Source organism: Apodemus sylvaticus, chromosome 3 (genome assembly GCF_947179515.1).
Source record: "Apodemus sylvaticus chromosome 3, mApoSyl1.1, whole genome shotgun sequence".
NCBI lineage: Eukaryota > Metazoa > Chordata > Mammalia > Rodentia > Muridae > Apodemus > Apodemus sylvaticus.
The window spans coordinates 159,281,187-159,301,640 of record NC_067474.1 but is presented as its reverse complement, the minus strand read 5'-3'; the positions used below and the strand labels follow the sequence as shown (position 1 = coordinate 159,301,640).

Below are 20,454 nucleotides of genomic sequence, written 5' to 3'. Positions count from 1 at the left end.
TCCATGGGTGTGAATATTTCTAATCTAAAATTGTTCATTCTTCCTAGAACTGTATTTATTGGTTCTGACTGCTCTTTTTAATTCATGTACCATTAAGGGCACATCTCACTGAATTGACCCTGTCCCTGAAAGCCTGCTGGCCAAAAGCTTAAATCCTATATGCTTATGGCTTTTACAGATCCAGCAACAAATGTGTACATAGGGCATGATCCAGATTTTCCCCCTTTGCTTGGAAAAAAAAATCCATTTGCCTGCTAGAAAAGACGTGTCTGGGAGCTCTGAATAACTAAGTCCACACCTGCTCTCACAGGTTAGCAGGGGAGATGTGGCATTGTGGCCCTAGATGTCAGAGTGTACAGTCTGGAGAGTACTGGCCAGTTCTATTATAACACATATGTTCAACATACTGTGCTTCAGAAAACATAAGTCATCTGTAAATGTTTGGTTTCCATGTTCATCTATGTATTTATTTAGCATGCACCGTCCTATCACTTCCAGGAAACAGTTAACTGTATTTATAGTTCTGGACTATCCTAATCTGCCCATGATGATACACTGCTCAAGAGCAGTTTTGTTCTCACAGAAGCCTTTCTTCCTGCATCTGATTCATTTCTCATAACTTTGTGCAAAGAAACTTTTAACTTAGTTGTGCACTACTGATAACAGTTTCAGGAAATTCCGGGCAAAAGCCAGAAGCCCGTTTTCTTCATAGGGGACTATGGCCACATCTGGCTCTGTATGCTCTGATAAAGAGGACAACAATGTTAATTTTGTATTTCCTTGGCTTCTGTCTCTCTTGGCTGTTGTTACCAAAATGAGCAGACAGCTTGTCCACCTGCGTGCTCTTGGTGGACTGTGTGGTCACAGTGCAGAAAGGAGCCAGACCCCATGGAATGCTGTCATCTGTGAACTGCGTGTCCTTTTATTCCTCAGTGTTGATGTACAGGAGATGTGGGGGTAGCTATAAGCACCCATTGTGCCATTGTAGGTAGCTTTGTGTTTAATCAAGTAACTGAATGAACATCTGTCAAATAGTAAAGGCTACACTGGGGGTGTGGCTCAGTGATCAGTGTTGGCTATCACGTGTGGAGCCAACAGGGCTCCTAAACAGGGTTGTTTTGTTTTAAGGTAGTAGCTAACATTTATTGTCTTCAGTGTGCTGGGCACAGGGATGGCTTTAACACAAACTGATTTGGTTGTTTAAAATATTTTATTTATTATTGTGGGTGTGCATGTGTGGAGAGCAGAGGGTTTTGTCCTAACACCATGAGTTCTGAGGATTGTTTCTTACCTGCTGAGCTACCTCAACAGCCCCAATCTAATCTGCCCGGGCCTTAGCACCCAACTGCTCTTAGTTAAGTTGCTCAGAATTAGGAGAAGCGCAAAGTCCCATCTGTGACTGCAGAAATGATGCACTGCCAGAAGGCTTTCTCTACTGGACCCCCTTAAGTACCTTATCTGTGGGAGTTAACCATGGTAGATGCAGAGCTCAAGGAGGCGCACAGAGTACTCAGCATAGCTGAAAGTCATTTCCTAGACTCTCCGTTTGCACAGAAGTGCTTTTGTAGATGTTGTGGCTTTATCGAGGATGAAACATGCAGTCTGGAGCCTGAGACACTCAGTAAAACTCTATATACAGACCTACCTCAATATAGAGTTATTCAAAAACCTTTTAAACATGTAAAGCAAGAAGCCCAGAACCCAAGACAGTCAAACAAATTAACAGGTTTGCTTTTCCTTTAGCTTGAAACTGTATGTGGACAGCCAGAAACACCAGACTCCATGCTAGTTAGCAAGGAATTGGTGGAGAAAGCCAAGTGTTAGTCCCTCTGGGCCTCACAGTGTTGGGAAGAAGAGGATGGGAACCATGTGTTCAGGGAGCATCAAGGTGTTAGAGTAGGGAGAACTGAACAGAAGGAGAAATCCATGGAGATGAGCAACTCCCAGACAATAGATGACAGGCAGGAAGAGTTCACAGGAGGGAGTGTGTGAGTGTGAAGCACAGGTCTAGTGTATGTCTTGGGGCAGGGTTGTGTTAGAGCCTGGGGGTGAACCACTTGGCCAGCTGGGCTAGTTAAGAAATTGACCCACTGTTTACCCCCTGACCCCATAAGGAATGAAATAAATCAACTTAAGTGTTTGACATTTGGAGCCTAGTACTGTTGTCATGATACCTGTGATCTACACGGAGAAGAGCTATTGTCTTGCAATTGCATTGTGTATGTTGAGTAGAAAGAATCACACATTTCACAGTCAGGACACACCAGACTGTCGGCCTCATACACCCCAGGGTGGAAGACCTGACTCAAATTTGTTTTTAATTTGCTTATTTATGTTATTTGTATGTGTTCTCATATGGAGGTCAGAGGACAACTTAAAGAGTCAGTCCTCTCCCTTTGGGCTGCAGGTATAGAACTCGGGTTATCAGGCTTGGCAGCGAGCTCCATCCTGGCACCCCAACCCTTATGTACCTGGGTGAACTGTGTCTGCTTGCTTGCTTGCTGCAATGCCTTGCAGAGGCAGCAGCCTGCTCTTTATGACCAGAGCGGCTCTGCCCAGGCACTTCAGCACTTCTCGTTAGCCAAGTGCTCCGCTAGCCACAGTAGAAAATTGCCCTCTGGAAGCTAGAGCCAGCAGACTAAGGGCCTTGTTTGAAGGGCTGTGGACTGTAAGTGAAGCAGCTGGAGTCAGGAGGAGGAGAGGCAGTAGGCCTGTCTGCAGCTATGCTGTCTGCAGTTTGCGGAGCTCGGCATGTGCAATGTGCTCCATTGACCCCCAAACTACCTTGGGAAAGTCTCTGACTCCACTAACTAGCCATTGCGCTGCTTGATGGCCTTTTTGGCACATAGGTAGCTAGATGTGGCCTGAGGTTGAGAGAGAAGAGCATGCTTCCTATGGGGTCCGTTTCATGGCTTCCTCCCCTGGACACTGGTCTCACCTGTTTTGATCTGTTAACTCTTTTCTGGAAATCTGTCCGCTCATGTTTCTCAATGCAGCTAACAGTGACAAGAGCTCAGTTGAGATTTTTCTGTTTCACTTGGATAGAAAGAGGGCATTTACCTTGAGGCACACATGTCCTCTGCTTTCCTGCAGCTATGTAGACCAAGGCCAGGTAGCTTTCTTGGTGTCCTCTTCGAACCTTTAAGCCAATGGTCTCCAGTGCTCAGAGTCATAACACTGGCGACATTTGCCCACCAGTTGGTCTGGGAGGCAGCCTGGGTCCTTTGACTCAGGGTTGAAGTTGCATTTCTTGGCATATGTGGGCAAGGGAAAGTCCCTGGTGCAGACCTCATAAGACTAGCTGTCAGCCGGGCGTGGTGGCACACACCTTTAATCCCAGCACTTGGGAGGCAGAGGCAGGCGGATTTCTGAGTTCAAGGCCAGCCTGGTCTACAGAGTGAGTTCCAGGACAGCCGGGGCTACACAGAGAAACCCTGTCTCAGGGGGAAAAAAAAAAAGATAAGACTAGCTGTCAGGATGGAATCCCTGACCCTGACTTTCCCAGCATGCCTTGTGTGCCCATCACCATCACCCAAAATTTAAAATTTTGTGCCTGGCCAATTGTGTCCTGAACTTGAGTAGGATGAGTCACCATTATAAGCCTTGGAGAAATTTGCATATGCTAAGGATTGGCAGTTCATGCACAGACCACCCCCCTATTCCCACCTCCATCATAGTTTTGGTTCCTCACCTGCAGATAATATTTATTAGCAGTGGGAGTCTTGGAGGGTGATCAGCTCATGAAGGTGGAGCACTCGTGATTGGGGTTAGCACCTTATTTTGAGATGAGGTCTTGGACTGCTGGTCAGGCTGGTCCATAACTCATGCACAGAAAGTGATCTTTCCGCCTCAGCCTTTCAAGTAGCTGGGATGACAGGCATGTGCCACCACATCTGGCATGGCCGGTATCCTTTTATTTTTGAAATAATCAGTATTATTGCTTTTAGGTAGTGTTGTGGTTTAATCCAGGCAGGCCTCAAGCTCAAGATCCTTCTGCCTTAGCCATTTAAATACAGGGACTACAAGCTTACATCTCCATGCTTGGCACACAAGTGACCTCTTAAAATGAACCAGTGCACCCTTCCTACGGCATGAGGTTACGTTGAAAAGACAAGTGAGCCCTCTTGAGACTAAGTCCTGGGCAAAGCCAGGGCTTTCTTGGTGTTCATAGAGAATACCTACGCAGAGAGTTTGATTTTATCTTAGCTCACCTGCAGGGTAGGGACAATTAGTTCCACCTTACCAAGAACCTTCTCTTGTCTTTTCACCCAAGTCGGGCTTGGGCTCAGAGAAGTAGGCCAGACTTCGTTCAGTGCCTTAGGGCTTCACTCACTCCCCTTCCCATTCAACTTTCTTGTTTTTTCTTTCTTTCTTCTTTTATTGTTCTACTTATTTACATTTCAGATGTTTCCCTGTTTCCCCTCCACAAGCACCTGACTCCATCCCATCTCCCATTTGCCTCTAGGAGGGTGCTCCCCCACCTACCCACCCACTCCCACCTCACCCCACTAGCATCCCCCTTCTCTGGGGCATCAAGTCACCACAGGACCAAGCACATACCCTCCCACTGAGGCCAGACAAGTCCTCTGCTACATATGTAGCAGGGGCCACAAACCAGCCTATGAATGCTCTTTGGTTGGGTGGGGGTTTAGTCCCTGGGAGCTCTGAGGGGTCTGGTTAGTTGCTACTGTTGTTCTTCCTATGGGGTTGCACTCCCCTTCAGCTCCTTCAGACCTTTCCCTAACTCTTTCGTAGGGGTTCCTGGGCTCAGTCCAGTCGTTGGCTGTAAGTATCTGCATCTGTCTCAGTCAGGTGCTGGTAGGGCCTCTCGGAGGACAGCTGTGCCAGGCTCCTGTCTGCAAGCACATCTTAGCATCAGCAATAGTGTCTGTCGGGTTTGATGTCTGCACATGGGATGGATCCCAAGTTGGGCTGGTCTCTGGATAGCATTTCCTCCCATCTCTGCTCTACTTTTTGTCCCTGCATTTCCTTTAGATGGGAACATTTCGGGTCAAAAATTTTGAGATGGGTAGGTGGTCCCTCTGGGGGCCATATCTGTCTATTGGAGGTGGTCTCTTCAGGTTCTGTCTCACCACTATTGGGCCTTTCGGCTAATGTCATCCCCATTGGGTCCTGGGAGCCTCTCACATCCCTGGTGTCCAGGTCTTTCTAGTGGTTCCCCCACCCCCCACCCCACATTGCTGCATATTTGTATTTATTCTCCTGGCCCTCTGGGCCTCTCCCCTGTCTTCCCCCCATACCTTTTTCCCTTCCCCTCCCCTCTCCCACTCAGGCCACACACCCCCACCTCCTGTTATTATTTTATTCCCCCTTCTAAGTGAGATTGAGGCATCCACACTGCACTCAACTTTCTTGCCCTTCAATAAAGACAGCTTCAGCGTCTTTGATGCCTAGCTCACCACACTCATGAGTCTCATCTCCACACACTGCCTGAAGGGAACAGTGACTTTGTGCATGGCATTCCCAAAATGCAGCCTCTGTCCTAAAATGGCATACACACACCCAAAACAGGCTAATATGTTCTCAGAAACTGCTTACTTTCCCTGGGAATATCTGTTCTTAATGAGTCAAGAATTCTGGGAAGACAAGAGGCCCTGCCAGGGTGGAGAGAAGGAAGATGCAAGGCTGGACGAATGAACCTTAATGACAGTTAGCTCCCAGAATTCCATGGACTTTGCCAGCTTCACTTCTCCACGCAGAAAGGTCTCCGTGTGAGTTTTGTGGCATTCTGGAAGGCATTTTCCCACAGAGGTTCCCTCTCTAGACACTCATGTTGAGGGAGACAGCACAGGACACCTTGTTTGGCAGTGCTCACACTCCTGGTGTCATCTGGGAAGTAGGGATTGTAGCTGTTCTGCTGTGAGGATTGAACTAGCTAAGTGGTATCCTAGGTGCTGTCACAGAGTAGCGCCCTTTGCTAGCTACTGGTGGGCCCCAGGTACTGTTCCAAAGCATACGTTATGGTCAGCAGCAGCTGGGAGTTTCCCACACCTGTACTGCTGCACAATTACCTCCAACTTCAGCTTCATTTATGTGAAGAAACTGGGGACTGTTCTCTTCCTAAAGCCTTGAGCCTCACGGGGTTCACAGCAGGGGCTCTGCCCAATGTCAGATGGTTCTTGGTCACATGATCTTCCCCTCATTTCTTGCCAGACTGTCATTGGCATCTGAGATACTACAACTCTCCAGATGGAGTCCTTGTTCACTTGTAGTGGTGGCAGGGAAGTGGGTAGGGATAGATTGTCTTTTTCCTATTGAGGAATCCCCCCCTTCAGTTTCCAAATTTTTGTATTTTGAGATTTTGGTCAATTTGTAAGTGACATGTTTGTGTTTTGTTCTTAAACATTCCTAAAGAGAGTTTTTCAGTTGGCTTAGTCGATGCTAATGGCAGGGGTGGCCTGGGACTCCTTTACAAAGTCTGCGTGCCAAGGCTACAGAGATAGCTCTGAAGATAAGAGCCTTGGCTGCTCTTCCAGAGGACCCCGCACCCACATGGCACCCCACACCACCTATAACTGCAGTTCCAGGGAATCCAACGTCCTCTTCTGATCTCTTTGGGAACTGCATGCATGTGCTATACAGATATACAGGAAAAACAGCCATTTACATAAAATAAAACAATAAAAAAGGTTAAAAATGAAGTCAATATGCCTCCCCAGAGTGGAGATAACTCACCAGCCTAGCAAGGCATCATGATGTCAGCACTACAGAGGGTATTTTTCCTCATAATCTGGCTCAGTACTTGGGCACGAACCTTTGGTTATCAGTTACAAATCACGTTCGGATGGTGCAGCTGTTCAGAGCCACCTTCAGCTTTCTTCTGTGTCCTGGAGTCTCAGCAGGACTGTGTGAGGGCTAGCGTCCTCCACATCCACACAGCCGCCACTCAGCTGCCAGGAGAGCCTGCTACAGGGCCAGGATCCATACACAATTGCCTTTAAAGAGGCTTCTTGGGCTGTGAGATGGCTCAAAGTGTAAAGGTGATTGCCACCAAATCTGGTAATCTGAGTCTCACCCCTGGTATCCACATAGTAGCAGGAGAGAACTGACTCTGACAAATTGTTCTCTGAGCTCTACGCACACAGTAGCACACATAAAACCTCTTCCCCCCCCCCCAAGTCCCAGTAAATCAATCAATCAATCAATGTAGTTTTTGTTGTTGTTTTAAGACAGGATTCCTCTACATAGCTCTGTCAGACATGGAACTCACTGTGCCTTCAGGCTGCCTTCACACTCACAGAGGTCCACCTGCCTCTGCCTCCCAAGTGCTGGAGATTCAAGGTGCGCCCCATCATGTCTGGCAATCAGTGTAATTTTTAAATCAAATTAAAACAAAAAAAAAAAACCAAGAGGCACTTTGCCTACATGATTCCTGTAATCAATGTGGGAAAATGTCAAGACTTGCCTGAGCCCCATCTGTTGGTCTGTTGGGGTCACTCTTCTGAGCATACCTCCATTCTGTTGTCTCTGTGCTTTCAGTCTTGTTGCAAACTCTACCAGTCCTTTTGAGAGAAAAAGCCAAATCCTATTATGGAAGTGCTTCAAACCACTCTGAGCTTCCGGATTAATCTGAAACTACATCTGAGTTCATAACTGGGTCACAGTTGCAGAGCAGCAGAGCTTGCCAGTTCAGCTGGTGTGTGTGGTGTGTGCCTCGGGCCAGTGACGACCCCAGCAGTCTCCATGCCGGACCTTTCTGCTTGCTTTTAGACCTTGTGCTCTGAGATAATCGGGTGCCTGTGGATAACTTTGTTTCTTAATGAGAAGGAGTGGCCTGTCCTGATAAGTGTTTGTCCGTGAAATGGCTACAGCGGACACATCCCAGAGCTGGAAGGCCTCAAGATTCCAGAGAACAGAGGGAAGAGCAAGGTCAGAGCGTGGTGGTGCTGTGACACAGAGGAGCGTCTGGCCCGGCTTGCAAATGCCTTTCTATTCTCAGGGCTTCCCTGTTGGGTCTGTGTCCTCAGGACTACGTAGAATCAAACCAAACAAATGGAAACAGCCTGTTCTGTGTTCAGTAGGCAGAAGTCCGGGCTTCCTAAATAGCCCCGTTCACTAAGGCCCAACCTGTACCTTTTCTTTTCTTTTTTAACCCTACTGTGTATCCTGCTTGGTCCGGCCCTTACTGTTGCCCAACTGACAGATGGCAGTTGGCCTTTTGTAACTGACAGTTGCTGGCTTAGGGTCATTATTTCCTTTAACTTTTCTGCTCATAAGTATTGCAGAAAGGTTCAATGTCATGACAAAACTCTCAGTATCTTGAAAGGTTTCTGCCCTATCCTCTCCTTCTTTCTGTGTGGTGATGCTACAGATTGAACCTAGGTAAGTGCCCGACCACTGAGCCACACTCCTCAGTTCCGGAACAGCTTTGTTGTTGTGGTGGTGGTGGTAGTGGTTTTAAATTGCAACTGTTTTCATGATACCAAACAGAAGAGAGTGGTTAAGACCTTAGTTTTGAAGTGATTCAGGTCCCAACTGACTTGAAGGAGTTTTTGTCGATAGTTACCAGCAGCAGAGTTGAGAATGAACCTAGCGTGTAAAGTCCCAAACTGCTGCTAAGAAACTTGTTAAGACTGATTAGCAGTCAGTGGGCCCAGTTCTCTGTCTCAGCTACCTCTGCCACCTCTCAAAGCAGGCTTCTGAAGCAGAAACTTGCAGATGGATAAACTGGAGTCTAGATGAACGAGGTGACTCTCACTGCGATGGGCTGTCAGTGACAGGCAGATGCCACTGCTCTGTCCCAGTATGCTGGCCTCCTTGGCAGCACCACACAGAGCCTCCCACCAGCCTGTAACACAGCATGGCAGTGGCCATTCTGATTGGGTGTCCTGGGCACTGCTGAGTGTACTTGGAACTGTTGCTGGTCACGCTGCAGTTGTACAGCCTTGTTCTCGGCTGAAAAGAAAACCTCTCCCCGGAGCTACAGAGTCCTGTTACTTCTTTCTCTTTTCCTGTGAAATGCAGTCACCACCTGTCCTGGTGACAAGAAAGATACTGTCACCAGCACTTTGCAAGGATCTTAAGGAGGAACTTTCCATTAGGTAAATAACTGTGAAAGAAGAGCCCCGAGAACAGGGAGAAACTGAAGCCCAGGATCCCGTTACACTGGCAGATACCTTTGGCACCCACGCTCGCGGAGTGTCATACAAGGGTCAGGGAAACAGACAGGACGGAACTGAGGGACACAGTGTGGTGTTTTCTCCCTCCATGCCATTCTACCATCTACTTAAATTTCTGAAATCAGTGGTTCAGAGCCAGGTCCCAAGCCCAGACTAACTCCCGGTGTTTCTGTGTGTACGGACAGCAGGATTATGTTGGAATGAGAAGTGTCAATGCACAGTGTGTGATACCCGTTCAGGAGCATGGGCATCATAAAGTACTTCTGAGGGTTTTTACCCCGGTGCTGAAAGCACTGCTTTATAGAACTTAATGACTTTGGACTGTGGCCAAAATGCACAAGTGTGGCAAGTGCTGCTGCTTCCGTCAGCTACAGAAGGGAGCCCACTCTAAGTGCGTGAGCAGGTTTCTGGAGGACGTTCTGTTCCTTGGCACCTTTCGTCTTAGCTAGGGTGACGTTGACTTGAAGCTTTAAGTGTTTTTGAAGGCTTGAGCTTTTTCTTTTTTCTTTCTTAAAGAACTGGATTGACCTAACTCTGCAAATCCCCTCTGCTGTGGAGCTGTTGATTATAACCACCAGAGTGACGACTTACTCACAGATGACCTCCCAAATGCCAGTAGCTTTCCCAGTGCTACCCCAGTGCATGCTCTGTTCCACAGCTGCCAGGTCCCTCTGCAGACAGCATGCACCACACTAGAGGGTCCTGTCATGCCACAGTGGCCCTGCCGAATATGTTTACCATTGTACAGGGGTTGAAGCTGGTCACCACAGTTTTAATTATGTGTCCAATATGTCATATCTCCTCTGGTTAACTGCTGTATCACCTTGTCCAACCTTACTAAATCCTTCAAAGTGACCTTTTTAATGTCCTTTTATGGACTAAGAGTTAGTCACAGCCCATTGGTCCCTCTGCTATTAATTGTCACAGTCAGAATATAAACTCAGGTGTGATTGTCTTTCTATTTTACACACACACACACACACACACACACAGCCTCTAGGGGGCCCCAGTAGCTCTCGGACTGCTGCCTGTTAGACTGGCCACACATCCAAGCTTCAGTTGCTCACATCCTAAAGACTTTGATGCTTTCCTCTAGAAACCTCCGAGAGTCACATCTCCTTTGAATGCTCTGCATGTCAGACTCCAGCATTCATTGATCTCAAGACAGTGAGACAAGGGGGTAAGGCCACCGTGCCCTGGGTCAGTCAGATCACTTCAGTGCCGACATTGAGGTCTTATGAGCATTTCCACCCTGTTGATGATTACCTTCAAAGCTGAGGGCATGATGAGGGAGTATTTTTCCAGCCATGGCAAAGTCAAGGCTGTGGGCACAGAGAGGACCGGTCCTAGAATCCCTCCACAGCCTGCATAGCAGCATGTTGTCTGTGAGGGGGAGATAGTGGTCTGTTTTACCAACCACTTGGATGGGACCCACATGCATGGGTCCCCAAAGTTATGGGAAGCCACTGTCTTAATCCCTGGGCCCACCATCTGTCTGGTTTTGTTTTTTGTTTTTCCTGTAAAGTGTCTCTTGGCAAGAACTGACCAACCTCCTATCAAGTCTGGAAAGGTCACAGACTTCAACATCCACCTTTTTTTTCCCCTAGTCTCAAAGCTGCTTTCTGCCACATATTCATAATCCCAGCATTTGAGAGTGGAAGCAGGAAGAGTAGGAGTTGTTTAGCACTATAAGCTTAAACAGGACAATCTCAAAGCCAAAGCAAAGGGCTGCTTTCTAGAAGGGCAGGCTTTCATATTAGTCGCTTGTAGATGTCTCTTTATGCTTTCAACTCACAAGTGACAGGCAGCAAAACTAAATGCCTTGCACAAATAATTTTTATAGCAGAAGAGTAAGAAGAGTAAATTAACTTAGGTATGGGCATCTTTAATAACAAAAGTGAAGCTCCTAGTCAGGATGTTTCATGTCTATAGTATGAGGCAGGAGAATCACCAGTTTGGGTACACACAGAGAGACCCTGTCTCAAAAACAAAACAAAGCCAGGTGAGGCATCAGGGAAGCATTTGGATGAATCTGACATTTGGAGAGGAGAGTGGCCTCTCTTGGGGTCATTGGCACCGGGCACTGGGCAGCTGTGGAAGGACGAGCTGCAGCGAGGCCGTTGTCGCAGAGGAGGAAAAGGTGGTTCTTATCTTTCTCCTCACCAGCTGTTGTAAAACGTAACATGGCCTCCACTTACAATTTCTTCTCCAGCTGAGGAGGAGCTCCAAGGTGGCCTGAGCTGCAGGGCGTCCTGCAGACACTGTCATTGACATGTACCACAGGTCTCTACCCCTCCAGCTCTGGGGCTTATGCACAGAGGTGTGCAGACTGGGTTAATGCTAGTGCTCCAGATCTGCAGTGCTAGCCGATGCATCTGGGCCGTCACTATCATGGTCCTGAGACCCAAGGCTGGTGCTCCTCTCCACGGTGAAAGTCCATGCTTGCCCAGGCTCAGTGCTTTGTAAAGACATGCACTGTGTGGATTGCTTGAAGTCACAGCTGGAAAGGTTTTGGAAGCCATCCACTGAACACCATAACTTCATAGGTGGTCCCACTCTGACAACTTGGTTTGGGGCTTGAGTTTATCTGCTGTGAAGAATGGGGTATTAAAGTTAAATCTGAGTGTGGCTGGCCACAATTTTAACCCTTTGAAAAGGGTGACTGTCCTATTAGCAGCTGACTAATGGTAGTAGAAATACTAGCTAGACATCCAGCCCTGAGAAACTATTGCTGATCTTGTCAACCACATAGTTAAGTAGGTACCATTGCTATGCCCCAGTACAAATGGAGGCTCACAGCCCAAAGCTTCCACAGTGCTCAAGAGGGGCCTGACATCTGGCTCAGGCCCATGTTCAGGTTCCTGGCCTTCTGTCCTGTGGTGGCTCTCCAAGGACAAAAGTCCATGCTCTGTGACCCACAGTGATAGCTTTGCAACCTCCCCTGGTGCCTCTCATTGCCCAGAGGAAGCTGTAAGCTTAACTTCATTAACTTTATTTCTCTAACTAACTATAGAGTGATGGAGAAAGTGAAGCTGGAAAGCAGACTGGTGGGGCCCAGGTTTCCAAGAAGGTGTGCCATGGAAGCTCGAGACCACATCAGCGCTGTGGGGCTTGGTGGGAGGAGCCTCCTTAGCTGGCACCAGAGGCACTTGCTGTTTCCTCCCCACGTCCACAGTTCCCCTGCTACTCCTGTCAAGGAGCCTCAGGACTGATGGCTTCCAGCGCAGGTCTGATCTGTGTTATCCACACCCCGAAGCCCTGCTTCCTCACCCCACCTCCATCAAATCAGGATGAAGCTGACCCCCAGATGGATGCCCAGTATCCTGGGTCCTCCAAACAGGCTGTTGGCCTATAGTCTTCCTATTAAGCTGTATATCTAAATAACATTCCTGTGAGTTTTCTAAGAGGTTAGTCCTGGGTCATTGGCAGTTTAAACCAGTTGTTTTGGTAGATCCTTCCTGAGAAGGTTAATTATATATTTGATACCCTTCTCTTTTTATGCCTGAATGATTAGGATAAGTACCCTGTGGTTTATTAGCTGTCATGTTAAACCTTTTCAAATTGTCTGGTGACAAAACAGGGTTTACATCCTTTTTATCCAGCTTTGATGGATGAGACAGCTTCTCTGGGTCAAGTATACCAGAGTAAATAAAATCCTCTGATTTATGTGGGATGATAGGTTTGCACTCAAAGTCATGGGTTCAAATCTGCTGTTCATCTTTTTGCCCACTTCTCACACACAGCCTGGTGCACCAGCATCTGATTTGCAATCTTCCACGTGGGGCAAAGCATGGAATTTTCCACTGTGGCACTATGTCAGTACTCGAGAAGTTTCAGATGTTAGAATATCTTACATGTAAAGGGTTTTTTTGGATTTGAGTTATTCAGCCTAAATTGTACAACAAATGTATAAATGCTTTGAGAGGATTCTTTTAGTGCCTCTTGTTTTCCTGTTTGCTCCCTGCTACTCAGGGTTTAAGAGACAGGCTACAGATAGTATGTGACTCACCTTTCTGTGTAATCATAACTTACTCTTAGCTAAGACCAAGGGAAGGTATTTATTTAATTGCAAAAAGTTTGAAGCTTTAAAACTCCTCCTTGTGTTTTAATTTGTTGCAGTTTGCAGGGACGCTGTCTGATGGCCTGGGGAAGACGATGGACAATCGGCACCAGTCAGAGCGGGAGTACATCAGATACCACGCTGCCACCAGTGGGGAGCACCTCGTGGCTGGCATCCATGGCTTGGCTCATGGTAAGGCACTTGCAGTTAGGCTAAGGAAGAATACCCCTCATAAATACCTTTATATCTCAGTGCAAGGGGGCAGAGGAAGCTGCCAGCAGCAGATACTGGTGAGGTGTGTCGGTGAGTCTGAGGGCCTTTCACTCCTTCCCTGAAGTCCTTGTCCCTCTTCAGGATGCTGTGCACACTGCGCTTCCTCCCAGTTCTCCAGCTTCCATGTCCAAGGGCATCAGGTACAATCCATCAGTCTCCTCTTAGAATCTGGACCTGTTGCTTTAAGACTACAGTTAGAGGGCTTAGAAAATGGCCAGGTTGCTAAAGCACTGGCAAGGCAAGCACAAGGCCTGAGCTTAATCCCAGCACCCACATCAAAAGCCAGATGTGGATCCCTGGGGCTTGCCATTCAGACAGCCAAGGGAAAGACACTCTCCAACAGCAGCAACAACAGCAAGAGGTAGATGACTCCTGAGGAATGACATCAGAGGTTGGTGGCGGACATCTGCATGCACCCGACAGCCATGCACATGACTGCCTGATGCTTGCCACTTGCTCCTTCCAAAGAAACTGAAATATAAAAATGCCTCCTGGTATGTGGTGGTATGGTTTCTGCATCTCTAAGATGCAGGATTACAAAGCATGTAAATGCAATGGCAGACATGTGTTGTCTCTGAGTTTGTTTCAGCTGTCGCTCATTTCCTCTTTCTGTGGTTTTTCTTAGCAAATTCTAAATGTGGCATTCAAAGACTTTGGAAATACAAGCCTGGTCAACTTTTCTAGCAGTGCCCCCCAGCCACCCAGAGTGAAGTGCTGCCCCCATTCCTGATCTAGGAACTTCCTGCTCATGCTTCTGCAAGCACCCGTGGCACTGGTTGAATGGCCAGTGGTGTGTGACTCACTACCAGATGGACTGAGTGTCAGGAAAGCAGAGGGGCCATCCAGAGCCCACTGGCCCATAGCGTTGTTCAGCGATGGCTAGCAGCTTTGACCAGAACCTAGGAATCAGTAATACGATGACAGTCCCCTAGTCTATCAGTCACAACTGTCTATATTTGGAAGGAGGGAGGACAATATTTTATAATGCTATGTCTAGTGCCAAGCTTACGGTACAGTGTTTACAGTGGAAGGCTTTCCTGAGCCTCATCAGTTGTAAAGGGGGCAACCAAGCATCAGGCTGGATGTAAACCTGGCCTGAGTTGATCTGTTTATAGAATTTAAAGTGGGATTTGGAATAATGCTTCAGGAATGAAGATTCGATCATCTTTATTAACCGTAGTGATACTACAGTAACAAGTAGAGCACAGTTTTAACTAAACATTTTTGCTGTGTCTAATTGCTATCATCTCTTCAGAGAGAGGAGGCTGGCCTCACTTTCTGGATGAACACAGCTATGTACTCAAAAGCTGGGTGATTGTTCACAGTTGAAAACTCATCTCCAATCAAGGTTTGTGCTTATACTATACACAGCCTCTCTAGGAGCCACTTAGGCCAATGTGAGCCCAGAGCCAGTACCCACCTCATCCAAGAGGACACTGAGCTGGGCAGTGTGAAAGGAGAGTCTCTTTAGGAGGAAAAGAATCACATAATAAGACCAGAATCTATCCAGTCTCCTTATTTCGAAAGTGGAGTCCTGGAGAAGATCAGATGGCTCAGTGAACAAACGTGCGTACTGCCAAGCTTCATGAACTGCATTCAGTAGCCAGGATCCACATGATGGAAGGAGAGAACTGGCTCTGTAAATTGTCTCCTGGCTTTCTCATGTGGACTTTGGCTTGTAAGTGTACTTGTGTGAACAGGTGTCTGTGTAAGTACATATGTGTGTGTGTGTGTGTGAGTGTGTGTATCTGTATATGTATGCACATGCTCATAAAATAAATTAATAAAAAGCTGGAGTCCTATTTGACCTGGGTCCTATTTGAGGTCCACCTCCTGAGCCCTAGTTGTTTAGCAGGAATTCTGTTCCAAGTTAGGATAGGAATGTTGCCTCACTGGAGCAAAAGGACCCTGAATCAGAAAGAAATGCTATGAATTCTTCGTCCACTCTCACCCAACCAGTTTCCTTTCCCAATTTGTCTCACTAGAGCTGAAGAGTGCAGAGAGCTTCCTCACACCCCAACTGTCAGGGGGTAAACATCCTGTGAGTGTCCCTGGCCCAAGTCCTAGAAATGTTCACTGTACTGGGCCTGCCTCTTCCCTGCAATGCCTGTGACCTCACTAGCCTTTGCCAACTTGTGGACACTTCTGGGCCTGCTTCAAGCCTTGCTGTCAGCTTTTAAAATGGTTGAATGCCCTTTTCACTTAGATTGGTCTTTTAAGCTTGATACAACCCCGAGGGTCTTGGATAGCCTTGGCAGCTCTTTGGGGTGCCTTAATGAATTCTTCATTGTTTACCCTAATGATCTCAGCAAAACATGCAGTATTACACAGACCAAGTCAAACATGTGGTGGTATTTATGGAAAACTGAACCGTGGTTAGCCAACTTTACATATCAGAGGCACTTAAACCTTTCCCAAGGACCCACTTTCCTAGTCTCCTATTGCTTTATCCCCTTCTCTGCATCCTCCCCTTATTGCCTCTATGCTGCTTAAGACTTGGAATAGAAGAAGAAGAAGAAGAAAGACCACCATTAACGCCTCACCTTTTCTTTCATTAAATCATTGACTAATAGACTGATGATTTTTCTGTAATTTTTTTTCAGTTTGAGGCAGGGTCTCATTTATCCCAGGCTTCCCTTGAATTTATGTAGCTGAATTCAAGATGGCCTTGAATTTCTGGTCTCTGGTCTCTGCCTCCCTAATACTAGGATTCCAAGTGTGTGCTACTGTTTCTGGTTTTATGTAGCAATGGGGACTGAACCTAGGCTTTGTGCACTAAGCAGGCACTCTACCTACCACACTCTTAAGATAGCCCAGGGCGTTGTTTTGTTTTGTTTGGTTTGGTTTTGTTTTTTAATTATCCTAGACATGTGTTCCTTCTAACTCAGAGTCTGCTACAATGCCCTCTGATTCTGGACTTTCTAGACAGGTCCCTTGGATCCCTTGACTTGTGGCTACTTAGGGATCAGCAGACTGCCTTTATCATTCCAGATGCAGAAACTGGGAATTTGGCTTGAAATACTTTTGGTTTTACCCTTGGCCAGGTGACAGTAACCTTGTTTGTTTTAGTTTCTTTGTTTGTTTTTCTCACTAGGTATCATTGGTGGATTGACCAGTGTTATAACATCAACAGTGGAAGGTGTGAAAACAGAAGGCGGAGTCAGCGGCTTCATATCTGGCCTTGGAAAGGGACTCGTGGGCACTGTGACCAAGCCAGTGGCAGGTGCCCTGGACTTCGCCTCTGAAACAGCTCAGGCAGTAAGAGACACAGCCACACTCAGCGGTCCCAGGTCAGTGTCATGGTGAGAGTTGATCTCACTTTTGAGCTCAGGTCTGAGGCTTCTCTAGTCTTAGTTATGTTGTTTAAGTTAAACATGTAGCAGAAATGTCTTGACTTGTGCAATGAAAAATATACGAAAAGGAGGCACACCGTGGCATGAAGAAGGGATAGCATATGCTTGTAACTCCAGCACTGGGGAAGTACAGGCAGAAGAACCAAGAGTTTAAGCTCATGGCAAGTTCAAGGCCAGCCTGGGTTCTTGAACCCTGCTCTCACTCCACCCACATACAAAAAGTGGCACGGGCTTTTCCATAAATAGGTAAGATAATACTATATTGAAAATAGATAAGAAAATACAATGTCTGGTTCTTTCATTAAAGAGATCAAAATTAGCATTATCTCATTGTCAATTCCCCAAGCTAATTGTACCAGGGTATGCCCATCAGCTTACTGAAGGCTGGTTGATGGTCCCCAGATAAAGTGTTGTATCTGTTTAGAAGCTGGTTGGCTATGCCCATATCCGTTGCTCCTTCAGTAAGATTCAAAGTGAAGTCAACTCCAATGAAAATGAGTGCCATTGTCTGTCACTGCGGAACTTCAGCAGTGACATGTTGCTGCAGTAGGGGAAGTGCTTGTGATTATACGCCAGGCCCTTGCTGTGTGTTCTGCCAACATGTCTTCCATCTAGAAGCAGCTGCTTGGGGCCTGTGGGACCGTGCTGATGGTAAGGGGAGGACTGCACACAAGTTAAGCTACATTGTATTCTAAGATATAAAGCTAAAATAGCGCTGATGTCTATTTTGAGGCATGTGTGTAGCAGAAGATGATCAGGCAGTACAGAAACTTCCAAAGTAGTTCTAGCTAGTTCTTTATTTCTGCTCAAAGCTCAAGAGGTCTCTTCCAGCATAAATACAACTGAAGAACCCAAAAATTTTCAAACATTTTTTATTTGTTAAAACACCAAAATATCAAGGGATTGGTATATTTGCTCAAAAAGAAAATTTTTTGTAAGGTCCTGGGAAAGTGGCTCAATGGGTAAGTGCAAAGAACCTGAGTTCAGTTCCCAGCACCCATGGTGTGTGACTCACAACCACCTGTAACTCCAGCTTCAAGGTGTGCCCTTAACTCCATAAGCACTCACACTCACACATGCACAGACACCTTCTGCCCACGTAGACACATGTTTAAACATCGAATCTTTAAAAGATGATTTCTGTGCTGCAAAGAGGTTAATGATGTTGACTGAAGAGAAGTGTTGTGACCTTGGCACAGTGTTGGTTTGCAGGCCTGCAGGATGCTTCGTGTTCTTTCTAGCAGCACAAATCATGTCACCATGATTGCTGTAGGGATAGAGCTATTCTTGTCATTTTTATCAGCATTTCCTCAGAACGTTTGACTTAGTGCCATCTGGTTTCTGTCATTCACTCATTTATTTCCAGTCATTAAATGTCGATTGAAATTTTCCTATAACTCTAGGCTGAGAATAGAGCAGGAAATCAGACTTCCCCCAGCCTTGGAAGACTTAGGATTAATTAGGGCAGCAGACACAAACAGTCATATACTTCTTCATTTACAGAGTGATGCTAGATGACCCGGAAGTGATGTGAAGATATTGTGGGAATGGGTCTGATCAGAAACTGTGAAGGCAGGGGATGGCTGTCCAGAGGCCTGAGGGATCAGGGTGGACTTTGTTTCTACAGATGAGGCCTGAAGTACAAGTGTACAAGTAAGGATTGACCAGGCAAAGGGAAGAAGTCCCGAAAGGGAACCTGGCAGGACAGACCGAGTAGAATGAGCGTCTCAGAGTTCCAAGCGCTGTCTAGAGGATTCCACCTGGCCAGCCTCACTCATCTTTGAGCCTTTCTTACAGACTGTACAGGAAGCCTTGTGGTTGGTCCAAGTGCGCACAGCTGGTTAGAGAGTAAAGCCAGACTCAGACAGCTTACCGCATGACCCCGGCCCAGCCCCTGCTGCACTGTGCCCTGATTGGACAATCTCTCTGCCTAGAAACAAGCCACAGAACTAAGTGAAGGACTCATGGCATATGCCACTCAGAGGAGGAGTTATCCACTTGAATCTGTCCTCTCAGCTTTTTCAGGGCCAGTGACTGTGAAAGTCACAGCAGCAATGCCCACAGGCCAGTAGATCAATCATGGTGCCCTCAACTATATTAAAAATGTGGAATGGGGTCTTTCAGAGGGCAGACAGTAGCCTTTCACATGGCTCCCTCTGCATATTTATCTAGGCCCAGGTTATTAATGAGAAGCCATGTGTTGGAGAGAGCAGAACACTTGACCCAGAAAACAGCAGGGCAGAGTCCCAAACCCTGCTCACTTACCTAATCTGACTCTTTGGTTTGATCTCTAGCCCGTCCACACCTCAGTATTTCCCATCTATAAATAAGAGATTAGATATACCTGTCTATTAAATAGTCTACCTCCCAAGGGTTTGAAGCCCAACCAGGGTTATTTTAATATAGAAGCATGAAGAACTACAATAAGGCTGGACATTATCTTCAGGTCATGTTCAGAGCTCCCTGCAGGTGGAAAAAATGTGTCCTTGTCTCTGGGCCTGGCTCTGATAACACTAAGGTCTCTCCACAACATCCTGACGCTACCCAAGGGATAAATCACCCAGGCTTCTCGGAAGGGAGGTAGAACCATCTCCAGCCATCCCTGTTGATTGAACAGGATCCAGGGGTGTTACTCAGGGTTTCCCCCACTGTTTAGACAACAGGGACTAACAAATGATTTGGAGGGATTAAAAGTGAGATTCTGACCGAAGGCTGACCTGAGCCCAGGGAGCTCGCCAGGAACAGAACCCAAGAGTTCTGCCTCTGAGTCTGTACTTGGAAGAGATTCTCTGCTTCCTTTGCCATATTTCATCCTGTTGAAGGCTTAGATCTCAGCCGTCTATGTTTTAAATGACCCAACTTTTGAGCAGATGATAGTGAAGTAAGTCATAAAACTGTGAAAGAGTATTCCTTCCAGTAATCCATCTGCATAGTAGCTTTACAGGAAACACTGGCTCTCTCTCATGTTTATTTGAGCATGGTTTTATTTATAGGGAACCCCCCTCTTTATGTCCTTTCAGATTAAAATACTTCTAAGTTCCTCTTGTTGGGCATTCCAAAATGACAGCCACCTAACTGTCTTCCAGTGTTCCCATGCAGCCTAACCGTCCTGGGAAGGCCAGTGAGGGAGGGGCAGAAGAAGGCCAAGGGCAGCAGCGCCTCTGGCCCATGCGTCCATTGCAGACCAGTATCCCCCGCTGCATTTGTTAACTCTCCAAGTATGTGTGGTTTGGAACTGAAACAGGAAGCTTTTTCCAAGGCAGTGTTCTGCTGGCTCAGGGTGCGTCTTTTAGTCTCCGTGGAGTGGGCCACATTTGTCTGTTCTCAAAATATAAAAATGGCACAGATGCTTGCAGTGCCATTGATGCCATGTGAGAGAGCCTGACACCCTGTGAGCACACCAGGCCACGCAGGGCACCGGGCCACGCAGGGCAGCTGGCCACGTGCATGCCTGGTCCTCTGCCTGAACGCAGTGGTACTGGTGGGGACGTCCAGAAGGAGGCTAGTTTCAAGTAAAGGTGGAACTGCCTGCCTGGGCCCATATTTCTCCTCTCTGCATTGTGGGCTCTTGGCAATACAGCATGCTGGGAAAGTAGCAGACAGAGATTTATGAAGCCAGGCCCAGAGG

General features: G+C 47.0%; 1 protein-coding gene across 1 annotated transcript in view; it reads left to right on the top strand.

The window, feature by feature from the left end:
• Positions 1-20,454, top strand: part of Vps13d (vacuolar protein sorting 13 homolog D) — a 223,242-nt gene that overhangs the window by 162,171 nt on the left and 40,617 nt on the right. The window contains 2 exon segments of the mRNA XM_052175887.1: positions 13,260-13,392; positions 16,568-16,763. Coding sequence (XP_052031847.1) covers positions 13,260-13,392; positions 16,568-16,763 — 329 coding nt within the window.